The sequence below is a fragment of the Phlebotomus papatasi genome, chromosome 3, assembly GCF_024763615.1.
Source record: "Phlebotomus papatasi isolate M1 chromosome 3, Ppap_2.1, whole genome shotgun sequence".
In the NCBI taxonomy this organism is placed as follows: Eukaryota; Metazoa; Arthropoda; class Insecta; order Diptera; family Psychodidae; genus Phlebotomus; species Phlebotomus papatasi.
In genome coordinates, this window is record NC_077224.1 from 32,964,011 (window position 1) to 32,984,409 (window position 20,399).

The 20,399-nt window shown below is 33.3% G+C and overlaps 1 protein-coding gene across 1 annotated transcript in view; it reads left to right on the forward strand.

The window, feature by feature from the left end:
• Positions 1 to 20,399, forward strand: part of LOC129805329 (potassium voltage-gated channel protein Shaw-like) — a 63,958-nt gene that overhangs the window by 38,780 nt on the left and 4,779 nt on the right. Inside the window, exons 2-10 of the mRNA XM_055853172.1 lie at positions 1,672 to 1,854; positions 2,609 to 2,758; positions 3,880 to 4,012; positions 5,453 to 5,623; positions 5,725 to 6,078; positions 6,152 to 6,448; positions 13,069 to 13,278; positions 13,872 to 14,043; positions 16,915 to 17,013. Of these exons, the coding sequence (XP_055709147.1) occupies positions 1,811 to 1,854; positions 2,609 to 2,758; positions 3,880 to 4,012; positions 5,453 to 5,623; positions 5,725 to 6,078; positions 6,152 to 6,448; positions 13,069 to 13,278; positions 13,872 to 14,043; positions 16,915 to 17,013 (1,630 nt within the window). The 5' untranslated portion in view covers positions 1,672 to 1,810. The remainder of the gene's footprint in view (positions 1 to 1,671; positions 1,855 to 2,608; positions 2,759 to 3,879; positions 4,013 to 5,452; positions 5,624 to 5,724; positions 6,079 to 6,151; positions 6,449 to 13,068; positions 13,279 to 13,871; positions 14,044 to 16,914; positions 17,014 to 20,399) is intronic.

The window sequence follows — 20,399 nt, forward strand, 5'->3', positions numbered from 1 at the left end:
ATATTAATGATATTTTCGCAATGTTTGATAAACAATTCACTCACACTTCCGTTATTTTAATGGGAGTTTCAGGATTTTTCGATTAGACAATTTAGATAGAATTTTATTCCCTTTCAGAATCCGGTTTTGTGTCTACAAGAACATATACACGAACTCTAATCAATTAAAGCAAAATACAAAAATCATTGAAAATTTTAAATTTAGAAAATACTGATATACATAAAAGCACTCAAGAGTAAAATTCAAAATTGATACATATTATGTTTTTCGCGGACAATTCTAGACATTATCCGTTCCGTTTTCTATTTTACGTGGAGTATTTGATGGAATTTTCTCAAATAAAGACTTTATTAACCTAAAGCAAAGTGTTTCAAGCATGGTAAGAAGTTTTTCAATTGAGAAGTTAAAATTTTTTTTAGATTGTATGTCGAATAGAAAGGATAATATAAATGCGAATATCAAGAATCTCACTCAATATTTCTTTTCTAATTTAAGGAAGAACACGTAACTACACGATTTTTTAAATATTTGTTCAATTATTATGAATTTATTAATTCTATAACAATTGGTATTATTTTCCTGCTTAAAATATTTGTTTTGTTGGTTCTTGAGATCTAACAATTTCAAATTACTAAAAAACAAATTTTTTCCGATAAACTCCCGATAAATTATGCGATCTTTCTTCTCCAGTTTTAGTTAAAACAAAAATTAAGAGTTTTAAAGAGTTCACGGCCAAGTAAACCACTAAAAATCTGTTCAATTTCGTATTTATTAAGAATATAAATAGGTTAATCAAAGATCTAATCATTAAATGGCCAAAACCTTTTTCTTATTTTCAAGAGTTGAAATAAAGTAATATAATATTAAAATAATAAACAATTTGGAAAATGATTGGTATCAAAATCAAACAATTAGAAAAATTATAAGAGATAATAAGAAAAAAGTTGGAAATTCCTGCACAATTATTATTATTAATTGAAATAATCATTTAAAAACCATTTAAAATTTAAAAAATGCGATTTATTAATTTTTTTGCTTATTTTCTATGTAAATTAATAAAACTCTCACCGGGGAATACCACTCGAGAATTCTCCCCGATTTTTGATCAGAAAATTTTCAATTGAAAACTTCGTGGATACCAAATAGGCGAGTTCCACACGGAGAGTTGGCTTTTCCCACAAAATCAAACTCTCACATCTAGAGGATACGGCCCCAGGTTTGACTAGTGTGAATTTTTTTGTGTTATGTGAACATAAGAAACTATACGCCTTATGAATATGAGGACTAAAATTACCATTTAATTCAATTAATATGTACATAAATTACTCAAATTCTAAATGCAACTGCAACAACTGAGGTATAAGCTTCATAAAAATGATAATTAAAGGTTTTCATCAATAATTTTAATTCAAGATAATTTCCAAAATTCCTTTTCGCACGAATCAATATTTAAGGAATGTATAGTAGGAATTTTCTGTCTCGTATTGAAATCCTGAGAATATTAGCATCTGCTTACGCATAACAAATATATTGTTGAAAAGAGACGCCATATGCATAGTGTTAAGCTCTTGTAGAGCATCTAGTGAGAATATAAAGGAAAAGTTTCAAACCGAGAGAATGAGAATGCTTTTCAGTGTTGTAATAAAAGTTTACCATTAAATCATTCGACAGGAAGAGCATTAATGTACCACAGAGAAATGGTGTTAGTTTAATCAATTTGCAAAAGGAGCAGCATTTCCACCTGCTTGTGCTGCAAGGGAGATACCATCCAGAAGTGATGGGCTGACACTTTAACCCCCAATCAGAAGCCATGGATGGTGAAAATCGGATCATCTTGAATGTGGGTGGAATTCGGTAAGCAACTTGCACTTTCTATCTTTTCATATTCAAATATTCATTGCTATATCACAACTTCACGAAGATTATAGAGGATTTCCTCTAAGATTTGTTTTCTTAGGTCAACCCTGTTTTATGGTTAGCTTAATGTGTTTTAAAAGTAAATTATGACCTTTTTGCTATGAATTTTTAGATTACTCTATTTCAACATTATGCTCTAGTGCAGATTTCTTATACGGTGACTTTACGAGGGGATTATATCAGGGAATTGTTTTTTTGAGAGATGCTCAATTTGTCTAAAAGACTTTTTTAGAAATTAATGTGAAATTTCCTTTGAATTAAATTATGTATATGCAAAACAATTCAAAATTAGTAGTTTGGACATGAAAAACTTTTTAATGGACAAAGTTTTTTTCTCTGCTATTTTATTATTCTTTTTTATTAATAATGCACTAAAGAATAATAAAGCAATTTTTCAGATTTGCGTATGATAAGGTATTTTTATGGATTCACTCAAAAAAAGAATCTTAGAAATAACAGGTAGAATATTCAGTCATGCAAAAATATCTTGGCATATTCTTATTCATATATCAATCTTTTTGAGATTACCACTCCTTTTAGTATGAAAATTCAATAAGAACGACATTTTATCATTCCCACCGAGTTTCATCAAGAGATATCTCCTTATTGAGGGTCAGGATATAAAATATCCTGAATCTGGAGGCGACAAAGTGAGACTTTTGTCTCTGTGATATCCTTTTTAACTTTCCAGGTATGAGACATATAAAGCCACCCTGAAAAAGATACCAGCAACACGATTGTCTCGCCTCACAGAAGCTCTGGCAAATTACGATCCTGTCCTGAATGAGTACTTTTTCGACAGACATCCGGGAGTTTTTGCACAGATTCTCAATTACTACAGGTCAGTGTATTATATCTCTCTCTCTCTTAATTCTCATTTTCTGGTTGGATTCATACATTTCATAAAGTATGGTAGTTTGGGATATGAAAAAAAAGGTCAGCAAATTGTTATCCTTCTACCTTGGCTTTTATTCATCCAACAATTATCCGGAAAATTAACACAAAACACCAGAAGATGAGAAAATTTTCATTATTAATCAATTATCTTTGATATTACACACATAAATATCTAAAAACATGCTCCAGTGTTTGTTCATCTCTATGGAAATTTGTGGTTTTGCGCTTCAACATAATTCTCAGAACATAGTAAAATTCTCCAATTAGCTACAATACCATAAATGCCATAATGATGTGAAAATTGGTATTAATGAATGAAATGAATAAACATTATTCAATGAATTGTTCGCCAAGAAAAAAATCATTAACAATTCTCCTAATGGGCACACGAAGTGGAAAGAAAATTAGATTATTTTTTTTGTTGGCTTCAGATGAGAATTAATAACTTGGTTTAACTTGTTTAATTTAATTACATTAGGGTGAAATTGAGCTTTAGTAAGCTCAAACCTAAAGATTTATGGAAAACTTTCTTAAAGAATCTTAATTTACTGCACTTGCTTTTTATTAGAAATTACACAGAAATATTCCAGATAGGGTTCACAAATGTAGTCTCAACTTCATGAATTTAAATCTCTTCAATGAATATCTTGAATTTTGTAAAGACTAGAAATGCAGGCAAAAAGGTGTGCATTTTCTGTTTAGAACGAAGAACATTCCTTCTATAGAAATCTTCAGCATTATATTTTCACTATTATGTTGACTTCGTTGAAGCAAATGCAAATTCCGCACCGGAATACTGGAGGAAGTCTTTAAGTCTATTAATCCTTTTAGAATCAAGATACAAATTACGAGAATTTTTCTGTAAATTCAGCTCGATGTGTGTTTTTTGGATAGATGGTGAAAAATTGCATTTTAAGTCAGTGCAGTTAAGCCACTATGAAATAAAATGGTATGAGGTTTTTAGTTGACTTGCACTTTAATCAACTTTATTGCTTTTCACAGTTAAGATTGGGATTTAGTGAAGATGAATTGAATTTTCTCATTCATTGGTTACATATTCCTCAGAACGGGGAAGCTGCATTACCCAACTGATGTGTGTGGACCACTTTTTGAGGAGGAGCTGGAGTTCTGGGGTCTTGACTCAAATCAGGTGGAACCGTGCTGTTGGTCGACGTACAGCATCCATCGAGACACACAGGTAGCACTTTTTCACACAATCTCAGACCAGATATTTCTTTTGCCAACGTATATGCAAGAACTTACGTTCAATCGACTGTGAAAAATTTAATTTTGTTAATTTGAACAATAACACTTTAAGATACGTGATATAGGAACTCACACAGAGTTTATCTATACCCTATTAAAAAGCCTAGATAAGTTTTTGGTAGCTGAGATTCTTTACAGGTGACCTCGAAATGCGTGCAACTCGAAATGAGAGAAAATTCTCAAAATGAGAAAAAAATGAGAAAAATATGGCTATTTGAAAATTCAATTTTTGACCTCTTATAGTTCGGGTCAGGAGGGTCGAGGGGCCTTATTTGTTTTTTAATGGAAAGCTCTTAGCCTCAGCTATACCATACTAAAATATGATATCTATCGATGCCATAGGGGCTGAGTTATTGAAAAGACAAAATTTGGGGGTATTTCATTATCAACTTTTATAGCCACCTATCGACATTTAACTTTTGCCAAAAACCGCTTGTTGATATCTCTTTTCGTTTTCTCTCCGAAAGCGTTTGTACTCCGGACGGAACGTTACGGGACGTCCACGAAAATCGATTTTTGGCACATATGATATTCGTGATCTATGAGTATCAAAACGTGTAAATCCAAAATTTGGGCCCAATCTGACGAGGTCGGATTTCACCTGTGACCACAAAAGCTAAGATTGTAAAGAATTTCAGCTAAAAACAAAATATTAACGTACAATAAATGTCGAAAACCAAGTTTTGAATTATAAAATACAATAGAAGTTTTCACTGTATATAGAAGTGCAGAAACAAATAATTCTGACATTTTATTAAATTTATTTTTATGTTAATTTTAACATATTTCAAAAGTTCTGTAAATTTCAAAACCCAAAGGCATATTTTTGACAAAATGTTTTTTTTTTTCAAACGAATAAAAGTTATTTGACTCAAGCTCTTGAGCATGTAGAAGTATAAAATTTAAACAATATGTTTTAAAGTTGTAATTTGAAAAATTTTAACATCCAGCCGATAAATAATAACCTAACTAATTTTTCTGCGGAGTTATTTTTCGGTGAACTTTTATTAATTGATCGGTTCAAATTGGTTGTAAACCGTTATACTTAAAAAGAAATTAAAGTGGGAAAACTCTATGAAATCCTTGAGCTCATGAACACTATTCTTTTCCTCATGAATTGAACTAATAAAGACTTTTAGATAAATTATGTGAAAATACTTTTGAGATATAGTATCCAAGTCACGAATTTGAGAACTTTACAAAAAGTAATAAATACAAAACAAAAAACAAGTTACAAATAAAGAAAACTTTTCAGTTTTTATGATAATTTTAAATTTTAAATACTAAAATACATTAAATTCCCTTATTAATTACACCGCATATGCATTTTAAATGTGGAATTTTGTATCACGTTTTACAATGGATTTCATAGACAACACTGGCCATTTTGGACAAGCTGGACCTGGATAATGAGCAACCATCAGAAGATGCCATCTCTCGTTTATTTGGTTTCGAGGAAAGCGCGGAGTTGAATTGCTGGCAGCGGATCAAGCCCAAAGTATGGGCCATGTTTGATGAACCATCCAGCTCAACAGGTGCCAAGGTTCGCAGTTGGTCGCACGAGACCTCTCTTATTTGCCACGTTCTGAGAATCTCCCTTTGATGCTTTTGCTCACATTTCACCATGCCCTCTTCATTTTGCAGATAATTGCTTGCATTTCTGTGTTCTTCATATGCACGTCTGTGATATCGTTCTGCCTGAAAACCCATCCGGGATTTCGTGTAGAAATTCCAACACCCAACCCCTATACGAATATGACCCCCACACCCATAGTCAACTTAGAGGAGAATGCTATGGCATCTCTGGGGCCAGGCAATCGGAGTCGTTTCTTTGCCAATAAAACCACAATGTCTGAGGCGAGATACCCACCAACATTCTTTCACTGGAGACGCCTCAGCAAGGACGGCTGGCAGGATGGTCAGCCTCACTTAGCATTCTTCTACGTAGAGCTCGTGTGCAACGTGTGGTTTATTATTGAATTGGCCATACGTTTTGTGGTAAGCTATACTATTGGGAGATATCAGTATCAATAAAATGATACACACATTATCTGACACACTCATTCTTTAGGTGGCTCCCAATATCCTTCAATTCATCAGATCCCCTGTGAATATTATCGATCTGGCTGCCACACTCAGCTTCTACACGGATGTCGTTCAGCAGATGGGTGAACAAACTGGGCTTTTGGAGGCCTTTTCAATAATTCGAATTCTTCGGCTCTTTAAACTCACCCGCCATTCACCTGGCCTGCGAATCCTTATTCACACTTTTAAAGCCTCTGCCAAGGAGCTTACACTCCTCGTCTTCTTCCTAGTTCTCGGAATTGTGGTGTTTGCTAGTCTTGTCTACTACGCTGAGAAATTGCAGGTAAGATCCTATCGCTGTATCTGTTTTATTTTCTATCGTTTCCATTTAACCCAGGATGGTCTCTTGCGATAAGCAAAAGCCAGAATTGAATATAAATAAACAGAAAATGATGTTAGTGAAATTCATTCAATTTTCTTCACATTTCCGACGGCAACGTTCCAAATGGATGGTTTATTTTAAGGGGCAAACAGCTAATATATTCTTAGGTCCAAAATGAATAAGTGAAGTTGTCAATTTTTTGGTAGGCTTGGCATAAAAATTAGTTTAGTTTAATTTTGAAAAACAAGAAAAAATTACAATAGGTCTCGTCGGTCTCGTTCTTCGAACCAAAATCAACAGTTCCATTCTACACAATTCTATGATGTAACTTTTCTAAATTTGTATACCGTCGTTGCGGGTGACTTTGCACGTTTTTTCGCTGTTTTTCAACTTTGCCCTCTAAAAGTGGATAGTTAAAGTGAAGGGAGGGGGGTTTTTGAGTAAAATTATTTGTATTCAGTTGTTAATGAATGGATTTTGTGCCACTAGCATTAATTTTATAAAATCTTACTATGTTTAAAAAAATCAAGAAAAAAGGCTTGCACTGGGGATAAGGTGCGGGTGACTTTGCACTTTTTAATAAATACTAAAAAATCAACAATTTATGATAATAAACGACAATGAAGATCTTCACATCTAAGGGTAAGATGCACGAGATCTACAAGATGACATGATCGCCATCTTGATTTGACGTTTCTGTCCGCCATTTTGAATAACTGTCAAAATCTAAAACAGGTTCGATTGGGTTGAAATTTTTGTATGTTGTAGCTGATATCAAGACCTTTTCAGAACGTGTGTATGTTCCAGTCTACGTCAAGTATTTACCTTGATACAGAGGCTCAAAGTTTAAAAATTTGAAATATTCAAATTTTGGCGATCTTTATTTTCTAATTCTGAATTTTGAAACCTAAACGAAATGCCTCAGTAACCATTAGAAATGGTTCAGGCTTTTATTTTATATATTTATTTACTCTTACATAATTAAAAAAATAAATGAAAAGTGCATTTATTTATTTTTTTTTATTTTTTCATCTTTGCAAAAGTTTTTCAGATCTTCAAATAGCATGCTGTTATAAAGAAAAACATTACTTTTCTTGTTGTTTGTTATTTAGATCTCATCGCCTAACGATAATACTGCCTTTTTTGTGATGGTTTCGATAAAAGAAGCTCTCCGTAGTTCTGTATTAATGAAAATGTCAAAATTTTGAACTTAGAGCCCCAGTAGCCAGACAATCGCTTGACCTAGGTCGGATTTTATATATGTTCTGAAAAGGTCTTGACATCAGCCAGAACATACTAAAATTTCAGCTCAATCGGATAAGTTTTTTGTTTTGACAGTTATTCAAAATGGCGGACAGAATCGTCAAATCAAGATGGCGACTACACCATCTTGTAGATCTCGGTCATTTTATCTTAAGTTATAAAAAAATTGGATAATTTTTGGCCAAATACTTCTATAATAAAGCTTAAAAAAGTCCATTATAAGCAATTTTGTAATATAAATCATGCGTTCTTAGGAAGACTATAGTGAAAAAAAGGAATTTACTAAAAATAATGAACAAAATCGAAGTGGATTATTCTAGCCAGATAAATTTAGAATAGATTTGGGCAATTTACTTCTCTGAAATCGATTTTGGAATTGCATCTTCAGATAACTTTTTCGCGGAGTCGTTTTTTGACAAAATATCTATACTAGGATTTCATTGACTATTACTGAAACTACAAGAATCTTTTTGAGAATCATTGTACCTTACTTGGTACTTAACATATCCCTATATACTTTGACATAATAGACCGGATCGGCTAAGACTATCAATAAGTGCTAGAATTGTTCAAAGTCTCACGAACAGCAGAGTGCAAAGTCACCCCCCGAGTGCAAAGTCACCCGCAACGACGGTATGTTATTATTTTAAAAGAAAGTTAAATTTTTACAAGGGGTAATGTTTGTGTAAGAGGAATGATGCAGGATATAGCTGTAACATGATCGTTAATTTCCAACTACAAGTCGAATACAATGCTACATAATTTATTAATTTCGCATATGTTGTTCGCATGAAATATACAGATAAATGTAAAAAATATAGGGGAATACAGGCATGGTTCGCACACAGTGAACCTTCAAACGATGCGAATGTTCTCTTTGTTTGCAAAAAGCTGGTTTACTATTTCTCATTTCAAATCTCAAAATCGTGTCTCATGAGGTTGATAAATTTTACGTATGTTATGGTTAAGAAATATTGAACTAGCTCTTTGTAAACAAAGGGAAACTTCGCTTAGTTTTAAGGTACACTGTGTGCGAACCATGCTTACATTTCTCTACACTCCACAATAATCATATTTCAGTGCTTTCGGAGACTAAATATAAATCAGAGAAATTTAAAATTCATATGGTTTGCGTAAAATTCTAAAATTCGACATTTTCTGTTAGAACAAATATTCTTTGTAATCTCTATTCTTGATTCTACAATATACTTGTCTACACTATCTGGAGAATTGCTAATAAACGATAACATTTGGAAATCATGTCAATTTGCACCAAATTTTAACGATTGCTGTAAAATGGTCTCTTTCCGAAATTGAGAAGTACCTTGCTCATTATTATTATTATAAATAGTGTCGAGACTTAAAATTAAGTTTGTCTTGCCAAAAAACTGGCCTCGTCAATGGCTAGCGGACCTGCCATCATCAAATCCCCTACTTTGCATGAGACAGGGGACAGAGGACAAACACACAAATGGGGGGTTGGTTTGGATCACCTCACAGTCACATAGGATCACATTCGGAGAATCCCGATCGCCGTCTCTTGTCTCTCGAAAGCGCTACGCCGCTTCCAGAACAATTGAGTGTCTTCCATGTCTTTCAGTCTTGGTCATCACCAGGAGGAAGGCATTTCCTTAATTCAATAAAATCTGGTGGATAGGATTCCTTCCACAGGACTATGTCTAGCCTCCTCCGGAGATTGGTCAAGTGGCTTGACAGAGTGGCAAAAGCTCCCGCGTGACTTCAGCCTTGCTCTTGGTTTTTGTGATTATGGAAAAGACGCTTCGGTTTAGAAAGAACCTTGGTCTTCTCTCCACTGGAGATGATTTTTCTCCTCACTCGTGGTGGAGCAATTCCTGCTAAATAGAGATTGCCCACCGGAGTGCTTTTTTTAAGCATCCTGTTATAATACGGGCGGTGTCGTTATGAGCCTTGCTTAAAAAAATATCGATTTAGGTAACCATTTTTATCAGTTATTTACCCCCTGAGTTTCAAGGGTAACAACATTGCTTATAGCTTCTTGGTTCTACCTCTTTTCCCAATGAGGTTTTTAACACCAGAAAGAAACAATTTCTATTTAACCATTATATCTCTTGCGAAAGTATAAAATTATTTATGTTCTTACCTAATTTGCATGATTTATTGATTTCTTGGGCAATACCTCAGGTGATAAAATTAATTTATTCTTACACCCTTCTAGTCCGTGGTTAAGCTAAATTAATGACTTTGCCGAGAAAATTTCTTAGATAGAACGTGATGCATTCGATGAGGTAGAGTGGTAAGCCTGGTTTATAAACTTTCGATACCTATCAACAAATTTGTCCTTCCATTTATGAACAATACTTTATGCATGTTATACTCGATGTTAAACAAACTTTTACAGCTATTCCGCAGTATTTTCTTGTTTTTATAAAGAAATTCTGTAAGTCAATATATGTTTATATGTATGTGGATTTGTATATCACTTTTCGCATAACGAAGATGAATGACATAAAGTTATTTGATGGTGAAGTAAAATAATACCACATATCCCGAAGTTTATGAAAAGTACCACAAAAGTTTTAGGGGGAAATAAATATTTTCTTACGAAAACTTTGAAAAATTAATTTTGGTTTCCTTTGAGTTTTGAAATTGAATTGAACCCGGAATGTCCTGATGATTTGGACCAATGTAATATAAATTCTCAAAACTTACTTATTAGCCTAGTTCCTTATCTAAAATCTTTCAAAACTAATTAAAAAGTAAAAATTTAAAACCCATTCCAGTATTTGAAGATTCTTTACAAGCATTTTTGTAAAAATTCATGGTTTAATTCAGAAATTATTGTCATACAAGACAAACCTTTTTCTTTGATCTTGGACATGTCGTGGGAGACAATAAATGGAGTCAGTGGCGAATTTGGACACAAGTGAACAATAAATAAAAATCAAGATAGAAACGAAAGTCTTTTGATGAATTCAACTATAAAAAGAAACGCAAGAACTCTCTTCCCCGTTTTAACGGGAGAGATGGTCATCAACGACTCGAAGTTTATATCTCTGGCTATTTGGTCTATAATTTGGTAAGAGTGATGAGCAAAACAATACACGAATAAAGATTATCAAATCATACAACTATTGTTTTTTGACTTTTTAAGAATTGATAAACTGTGGCCATGGTATAATAATCGGTAATTAAAAATCGATGAATTCAAAAACGTATTTGCCCAATTTTGGATCGGACCAATAAAATGAAATAAAATCCTATTGCATTAAGGGGGAAGTCTAAATTACAATGTCAAAAATGGTCTAAATTTTTTTCATTGTTGAAATTTATAGATAAACTATCTAAGAATATACCATAAAAATGTCAGAAGCCACTTTGAAATATTTTCGGTGATATAGGGTCGAAAGCAAATGAGCATCGAGAAGATTTGCAAGGATCCGGGCGAACATCTGAAATTTTTAAGACCGTTTTCTCCACTTCTCATTTTGACAGTTCTTTCGAATGAGCGGAAAAGATAAAGAAATAACTTGTTAGAACCTAATGAATTGAAAAAAGGCTTATTCTCCTCAGTATGACATTATCTTCTAGTTCAACTTGATGTTTGATTTCTAATTCAGGCTACCCCCCTTTAAAGAGTGAGATTAATTTTATCTGTTACATCTGTTACTCAGTCCCCTCTATAACACAAATTTGTTATATCTAATAAACTAGATTTAAAGTATCCATGAAGTATCACATAACTAGGGGTATAACATGAGGTTATGAAGACATTGTTTGGACCAACACCCTGGCAAATTGGCCTTTTTATATGGAGATATTTGAAGCCAATTCCTAAATTGATCTCAGACTCAGCTCACAGTGCTCCGAAGAAAAAAATTATTTAAACAAAAATTTAGTATATTTATCCCTCCATACGGAAAGGTATCTTATAATACGGTAAAACTTCTCACTTTTTAAATATTTAGCATAACGGTAGCGAGTGCAAAAAAAAATCTATATAAATTTAAATCGAAGTATGAGAAAGTGGTTTCAAATTTCAGGCAACTTGCCATGGGGTTGGTTTGGATGTATTTAATATACTTAAACAGATTAACTAATACTTTAATTGTTTGACCCCAATCAAAATGGATTATATAGTTTAATATCGAAGTATTCACACATAAACTTGTGTTGTCGGAATTTTCCACCTGATAGCGAAATAGAGCCCGGCTGGTGGATTCTCTTCCCTCTTCGCGGGAAATTCATATTTCCGGCCTCTCGCTCCAAGCTAGGCCTTTTACTGGCGGTATAGATCTGTTGCCCGCTGTGTGGGGGATTGGCTGACAGGAGACACTGTCAGTCAGTCGGTAACATGGCCTGGAAGAGTTCGGATGGGGGCACAGAACTTGGTCTCCTTAAGGCATCTTTCAGGGTAGAAGCCCGGCTACCTTTGACATCAGTAATCTTTTAATAAGATTGACAAGTTGGACTGTGCTTTGGAAACCTTCTAAGCAGTTGTCCTCGAAAGGTATCTCGACGATCGATGTATTCGTAGCGATTCCCGAGTTTAGGTACAATGACTTCCTAAGATATGACAATGTTGACACATCGGAATTACTGAAATTTACGCTGCCGTAGGGGTTGGTTTTAGCTACATAGGGTAACTGGGGCACCACCAAACACGGGGTAGCACCAAAAACTAATTTTTATTTCTAAACTACTTGGACTATCTCGACCATTTCTTCAGTGGAAAAGCATCCCTATAATGCCTATGAATTTATACAGGTTTTGTTCTCTGAAATCTAAAATACGATTAAAAAATTGCAGTGTTTGGTGCTACCCGTGCTACCCCGTGTTTGGTGGTGCCCCAGTTACCCCTATAAGTTTGATAGAAAGTTTTAGCCTTGTGCCTGATTTAAGAAATTTCTTTATCTAAAACTTTCGATAAAAAAACTGTACATGAGGCAGAAAATAATCTCAAATCTAATTGAATTTAATTATTTTCTAGATACCATTAAAAAAATTGTTAAAACTGCTCTCTCTTGGAGTTCAAGCAGTTAAAATAATGATTGTTTTGGCATATATCTAGACAAGAAGGAGCACTTAATATGTATTTCATTACACATAATCACAAGTCCAAAATTAATTGAAATTTGATTTATGGACTGTTCAGTAAACATCCTTGTAGTTCATGTAAGAACTCTAAGCTTCGGCAGCTATAAGCAATTAATTTTAACTTCATGAACTTGATATGCGTTTGCAATGTAATAAGAGGATTTATCAATTGCAATAAATCAATGGAGAAATTTGAATTGCAGGTAATATTTAATTATTATTCCCTTCTGTCTGAATTTCAGGATAATCCTGACAATCAATTCAAGAGCATCCCGCTTGGCCTTTGGTGGGCTATTGTGACCATGACAACAGTTGGTTATGGTGATATGGCACCCAAGACATATGTTGGAATGTTTGTGGGTGCTCTTTGTGCTCTGGCCGGTGTCTTGACCATTGCTCTTCCCGTTCCTGTTATCGTCAGCAATTTCTCGATGTTTTATTCTCACACACAGGTAAGTAATTGGCTCCATGATTCTCACAAATTACAATCCACTCGGATTTTAATTGTATTTGAGACTACCAGGATTTATGCTGGATCACAATAGGATTTGCCTAATCCCATATAGAGGTGGAAATGAAAATGTGTGGTCAGACAAATCATAAAATATTTATACGTGAAAATTAATATTGCTGTCAGATATAAAGTCACTCATAGTTGATTCCAGGATATAGGATACAATTTTATATTTAATTTACCGACCACTCTAGAGTGTGCCTTTACTTCACGTTGGCAGTTCAATCATGCATATTCAATGTTCATTAATAAAAGCATAGCTTAGAGCTATTTAAAACATAAACGACTCACTTTACGCATGGATTGGTAAATGGAAATTATTCACCTTGCAAGTTTCTCTGGTGCTACATATCATATTCCTTCCCTCCTGGTATAATTTCACGAAGGGATCTCATATATTATAAGGGGCTGTATATTGCTAAAACCACTCTTGTTTGTATATCGGAGAATGTACAGTGAATTGAGTGTGAAGAAAAAGTATTTGCCTCTTCATTTGCATAATTGCCGACAATTAATCAAGTGCTTCAACAGGCCAGATCAAAACTTCCCAAGAGACGTCGGCGAGTGCTTCCGGTTGAACAACCAAGACGCAAACGTGATATTGCTCCTGCCACAAATCGCCGCATGAATGCCATGAAGCACCAACACGCATCACATACACATCCCGCCATCTTCAAGGATGCCTTTGGAGGAGCAAAAATCGGTAAAATTATTCTAACTGTATTATTTGAGCTTTTAACGTTATGTCTTGACTGTTTTGAAAAGCTCTCAATGTTCAAAGTTCAACCGTTTTCTGTTTTACCGGTTTTTGTTTCTGTTCTCTGTGTTGATGTTTTAGTACAAAGGATTTATGTCCTGACTCAAAACAAGAGGAGTGTACTTTCAGTTGAAATAATTAGCAAGTTCCGGTTATTTATAAATAAATTTGTTGGTTTCTCTTCCCTTATTCTACAGTGATAAATAAAAAAAAACGGACACATGTGTGATTTATGAGGTGGAAATGTCATGAAACCCACGACGATTAAAAATGGTGACAATTTATGGGAAACTTTTAATCCTCCATTGAGCCTCGCGGTGGCTAAAGTTGTAATATGCTTTTTACCCACAGTATAGCATTAATGGCTGATGTAACTCATTTATTTGGGGAAATGAAAAAGGATAAACAAATTTCCTTTATCAGTGATGTCGAAAACACAAGTGTACATTGTAATTATACTACAATCAATTGATGAGCACATTGAGTTTAAGTATTGAGTGGTCAATAGTTAAATATTATCCACAGGTAATTAAATATTTACAAATGCCATTACAAAATTTAAGTATTATTACGGTCCCTGACTGGCTAAAACTTTAAATGCTTTTAGGCTGTAACCAATCATATAACGCGGCGACTTGAAAATATTTTATGAGGATTCATATTTAATTACACGTGGATATTGCTTTAATCTGAATTATAATTTGTTGTACAATAGTTTTCTCTTGTAAGGGAGTACATTACAGTGATGCGATAAAAAACCATATTATTAGGTAATTGAACAATTAAAAAACACGTTCTTTTTTTGTTAATTAGGGGAATATTGGCATGGTTCGTACAGAGTGAACCTTCAAACAACGCAAATTTTCTCTTTATTTGCAAACAGGTAGTTTGTCATTTCTTAGCCATAAGATAGATCATTATTATTAAGTTCATGAAACGAGATGAGAAATGGTAGGTCAGCTCTTTGCAAACAAAGAGAAAATTCGCATCGTTTGAAGGCTCACTCTGTGTGAACCATGCCTACATTCCCCTACTCTTTACTGCATTTTTGTGAACTTTAGTCAGAATTTGGTCAAGGATCTTCGATAGGTTCTCAGGCTTATTCCTGAGATAAATTTTCTTACCAAAAAGTTAATTACCCGCATCACGAGCGGAGCAAATGAATCACTGTGGGACCCTAATTCAAGTTAGGGGAATCCCACATTGTTTTACTCCTGTCCTTAGCTTTCGTTCTGTGATTCTTTTGGCAGCGAGCCATTCATAACGTTCATAACGTTTTACATGATGATAATGTTCTATAGGTTAATTTGGCGAGTCTGAAGAACAGTAGAAGACATTTTTAAAAGATAATGTTATATTATTTCTTTCATTGCCAGTCGCGCGTTGCTAATTTTTCTTTGCTCGCAAAAGACCAATCTCGTAAAACCGGAGCAGATTTCTTTGTCTGAATCATAGGGCAATCTGACTCAATCACAGACTGGCGACAAAAATATTGCACTGGATTTTAATTACATTTGAGTATCTATTACTCACAAGGTCACAAGAATTATAGACTTAATATGAAAAATAGTATTCTTGTGTAAAAGTGTTAATTAAAACCATAAAGTACAACAATATGATAGTAGCCGCGGACTAAAATTAAAGATTGGAAGAACCTTTTCTCTCTTCTTTTATTTTTAGCAATCCTACGAATTTCCAAATAAAAAGTAGACAGTTTTAGGTGGATGTGATTCATAAAATTGGGCATGGTTTTTGAAAGTTCGTAGCGGCATAAAGTTTCCTCTTTCCTCATCACAAGAAAACTTATTCTTATTTCCCTTTATCTAGTACTTCTGAAAACTTTTAATTTATTTGGGAGTTAAGCTAATGTATTAATGCATACAATTCCTCATTTCCCATCTAGTAAAATTAATTTAAAGTAAAGTTTATCCGAGAAGTGATACATTGTCATAATGTCCTCAACAAAAATTAAAATCCAAACATTTCGTATTTAGTTGATTATATCATTTCTGAAGGAATCATGACGTAATACTAATTTCAATGAAACTTATTCAGAATAATAACTATCTGCTATTTGACTTATACTATTTAAAAAACGGATAGTAAAGTACCCCAGCTTTGAGGAATGCTCGAACTCGTCTTTTACATGATCTATACTCCAAGTAGCTTTTGATTGGTTTCCATCATTTATCCATATTATAAAAGTTTTTAAAAAACTTTAAAAAATGTTTTTAAAAAAGCTTTTAAAAATGTTTTTTTTAAAAATAATTCATTCATATGACAAAATATCGGAGAATCATTTTGTAATAGTTATTTTTCATTATTAATTTTTAAAAAGTTTTCACTAAGGCTTATTCATAACCGATTAGAACATGATTGGGGTCGTTGGAGAGGTCCTGGAATCTTTGAGAAATTCAAACCGGATATGAATCGACAACTAAGGCTGAGTCGAAATTCTATGGCAAAGCTGTGCTTTGCCATCTATTTCTCTTTGAAAATTTGTATAATTCAAAATCAATATTTATATGGCTGAATAAAAAGAAAAAATGTGGTGCTCGTATCACAGTGCTGTACTCCTTTTAAATTAGTGTTTTCAATAATACAGCCGAATGAGAAATGCTTGAAAATTTAAATTATGGTAAAATTGGAATTTCCGCTAAATTGCAATTCAATTTCGCTTTCAAATTGCCACTGATACTTAATTAAATAATGGATTTGGTGGTTCAAATGGTGACCCACAAATTCAATGGCGCACTTTAAGTGCAATTTAGTAAACATAAATTAGCTATTATTTGTCTCTGTCATTGTGCCCAACAGGACATGTGGACACCGTGAATATAATCGGACTAAGCTTACAAAGCCCATCAGTGCCAGGGCTTGCGGTCATGCGTCCACTATTATTGCCTAATCGCCAAGGTATGGCTTCGTAAAATTGATTGCTATTGCAGATAACTCTGAACAAAGCAAAAGCTGCCTCAAGTCTTATGTAATGCATTATTAAACCCTGGAAACCTCTTGAAACTCTATTTTCAAAATAAGATCTGACTTACTATCTTATCCTCATGTAGTTTCCTTTTAAGATCATTTGGCATGGTATTACCCCCAGCAACTTGTTACTCTTTCACGAAATTCAATGCACTAAGTCTTCCTGGCATTCATGATTGAATATAGGAAAGTCATGTACGATATATAAACTCCAAACTATGGGTATGCCGGAAGCAAGCGAAAACCCCATGATACACAAACCCAACTTCCATCATGCAATCGATAGATTAATTATTCCCACTGTCAAGAACAACTGGAGTGATACAAGTACAATGCACTTTATGTTCCCAACATTTACATAAAATCGTCATAGGACGATCGTTAAAACACTATCCCAATATCATTCCCTATTTTCCGCTCCTATGCACTATTCTAAAAGCTCTCCACAGACGAGAGAGATTGATCGATAGTCATACGCAAACATATTTATGGATGCCTTTTATTACCTATGCTGATGAGACAATGAAATTACACTCAAGTGATTTATAGTGACTTTCTGTATACAGCTCTTTTTTACCTTTTTTTCTTTTATTTTTGCCACTTATGACAAAACACACCCTACTTCTTTTCTGCCAACAGCTAACGTCGTGTCGATTTGTTTTTACTGAGTATATTTTTCTGCCCGAAATGTTGCTCAAATAAAGCCAGATTCATTTCATAAATTTCTATGAAATTTATTGCAAAGGGTGGTTGCGCGAAAATTCTTGGTTATTGAAGTACTTTGTATCAATAAACAGTTGTGGTTTTGAGGTGTGTTTTGCTAAACGCAAAATTACCATTTCAAATAAATTCGAAAATTTATTGCTAATATAAATCAAAATTTAGGGGTAATAATTTTTTCTGATAAGAATTTAACATATTCGACTTACGATATTGTTAAAGTTTTTCTGCGACTTTTGGCAAGGGGCAAATATCGTTATGCTTAATATTTTTTATTTAAAAATAAATAAAATTATTTTACTAAATTCCTACTAATACTGAACAGTTTTGTGATGTACAAGTTTTTTACCATACCATATGATGATTAAGTAATTATTTTTAGGCTACAGTTCTTCATCATTTTGATCAAACAAAAACTGTTTTTGTATTTATTACAGAAATGAACCCAATATATCCAGTGAAAATTAATATAATTATAAGAAAAATATATATTTTTTATTTATCCAAGAGCCAAAATTCCTAGCATAATTTTTCTGTTCTTATAGTTGTTCTAATTCGACTTTTTCTATTATTTGAATTTATTGTTAAAATTTATATTTATTATAATCTTTTAAACTACTAACCACATCGAAAAAATAGGATGGTAAAATTTACAAAATTAGGAATTCGGTCACTATTAGATTATGGAAAAATTGAAACACGGATTGACCTTTGAGCTCAAAGCTCAATCAGAAAAGCTCAAAGGTCAATCCGTATTTCAATTTTTCCGTAAAATTTACCATCCTCCATACAAAATTTTAATAACCGGATAGTAAGAAAAATCACTCAATCAACGCGATATTAGATCAGACCGACAAAAATTGTAGAATATACTTGCTCGCCTTTAGAATTTATTATCCTATGGATAGTAAATTCTAATAGTCGGATGGTAAATTCTACTATACTCTCTTATATTTTACCCTCAACCCTCTCTTAGATTTTAATATCTGGATAGCAGATTTTACTAGCTAGACAGTAAATTCTAATAACCGGATAGTACATTTTACTAGCCGGATATTATGAACGAAAAATCTTGGTAAAATTATATTTTTCTATTTGCATTATTTTTTTTACTATTGTTTGGGGAATTGGGACCCTTTTTGGATGATATAGTCTGGATTTTAATCCATTTGAAGGAATGGAAATCTTTTACCAATATTGATGAAGGCGCCGAGATTTGAACACACGGGACCTTTGTGATGACAGCCATTTCCGATTGCGCCACGAATTCCTATATTCTATTCAAAGCATATCGAGAACTGTTGCATCGTCACCTAATATATTCCAAGATGACATTCTAACAGTAGGATGGTAAATTTTACTAGCTTGGATAGTAATTTCAATTCAAATTACTATCCTATTACTATACTATTAAATTACTATACTTAAGGTAAAGTCTAAAGGAGGATAGTAGAATGTACCATCCGGCTATTAGAATTTACTATCCATATGATAGAAAATTTTAAAATTTCAAAATAGTAGATTTTAATGGAAAGTGCCTAGTCTATGGAGGATGATATTTTCTACTATATTTTAATGCAGTAGAATCTAAAGACATGATTTGTGGAAAATACCATCCAAATTTTTCATGATGCATTTAGTCACAGCTATTTTTGTTTCAAAATTAAAATAGAATTTTTTTTAATCTTCATTTTATTCAAAAAAAAGTTATAAACCCAAATATTAAATTGTTAGCCCCAAGCCGACTTTAAAACTTATGCCCAAGAATAATATAAATAATAAGTAGAGAAGATGAAAATGTCTTCCAAGAATTATAGTGTTTTTGTAGATTCGTTTTCGCAATAACATTGAAACTTTCTTCGTGAAATTGACACTGAATTAATTTTGCAAGTACTAACCAAAATCACTGGAATAATTTGAAATTCCAGAGAGACCGCAGAACTTGCCATAAGAACTCGCGTATAACTTTAATTAACATGAGGTGAAGTTTGAGTAGGGCGCAAAAGTGTTAGTCTCATTAAATCTCTTTGTCACAACTTGGTTACCAACGTGCCAAGAAATTGTTTTTCTTATCTCGCATTAGCTGGGGGGCTATTGTCTATATAGTCTTCTGTTTGCCCTAAATGAGCAACATTTCGGTAGTAGATGAAAATGTGTGTAGGTGTAGCAATTTGCAAATGCCCTCGCCACAAGGACTGGACAATCATCAGTCAGAGTGGAGTGAAGAAGGTAATAGGAGTAAAATGTCAGTTCCAGGAAGTATTCGACCCAATAGTCACCAAAAGCTATATTTTCATGCTTTCTAGGCAGAATTGGAACAAATAGAGAGTGAGTATGTGCTCAGAAGGGGTATAACACTAGTACATTTTTGTGTTTTACACCATATGTTTCAAAAGACAATTGCTATATCTCCTCAATGCTGAGATAAATCTTTAATTCAGCATTCGAAAACTGATTCACATTCTCTTATAAAGATACTTAAATTTAAAACGTCAAAAGCATTATAAACCTACATTATAAAACATCAAAAGTTCACTAAAACTGTTAGTTTTCTTTGAGGGGTTAAGTTTAGTTTTGAAGATTAAAAAAATAAAATT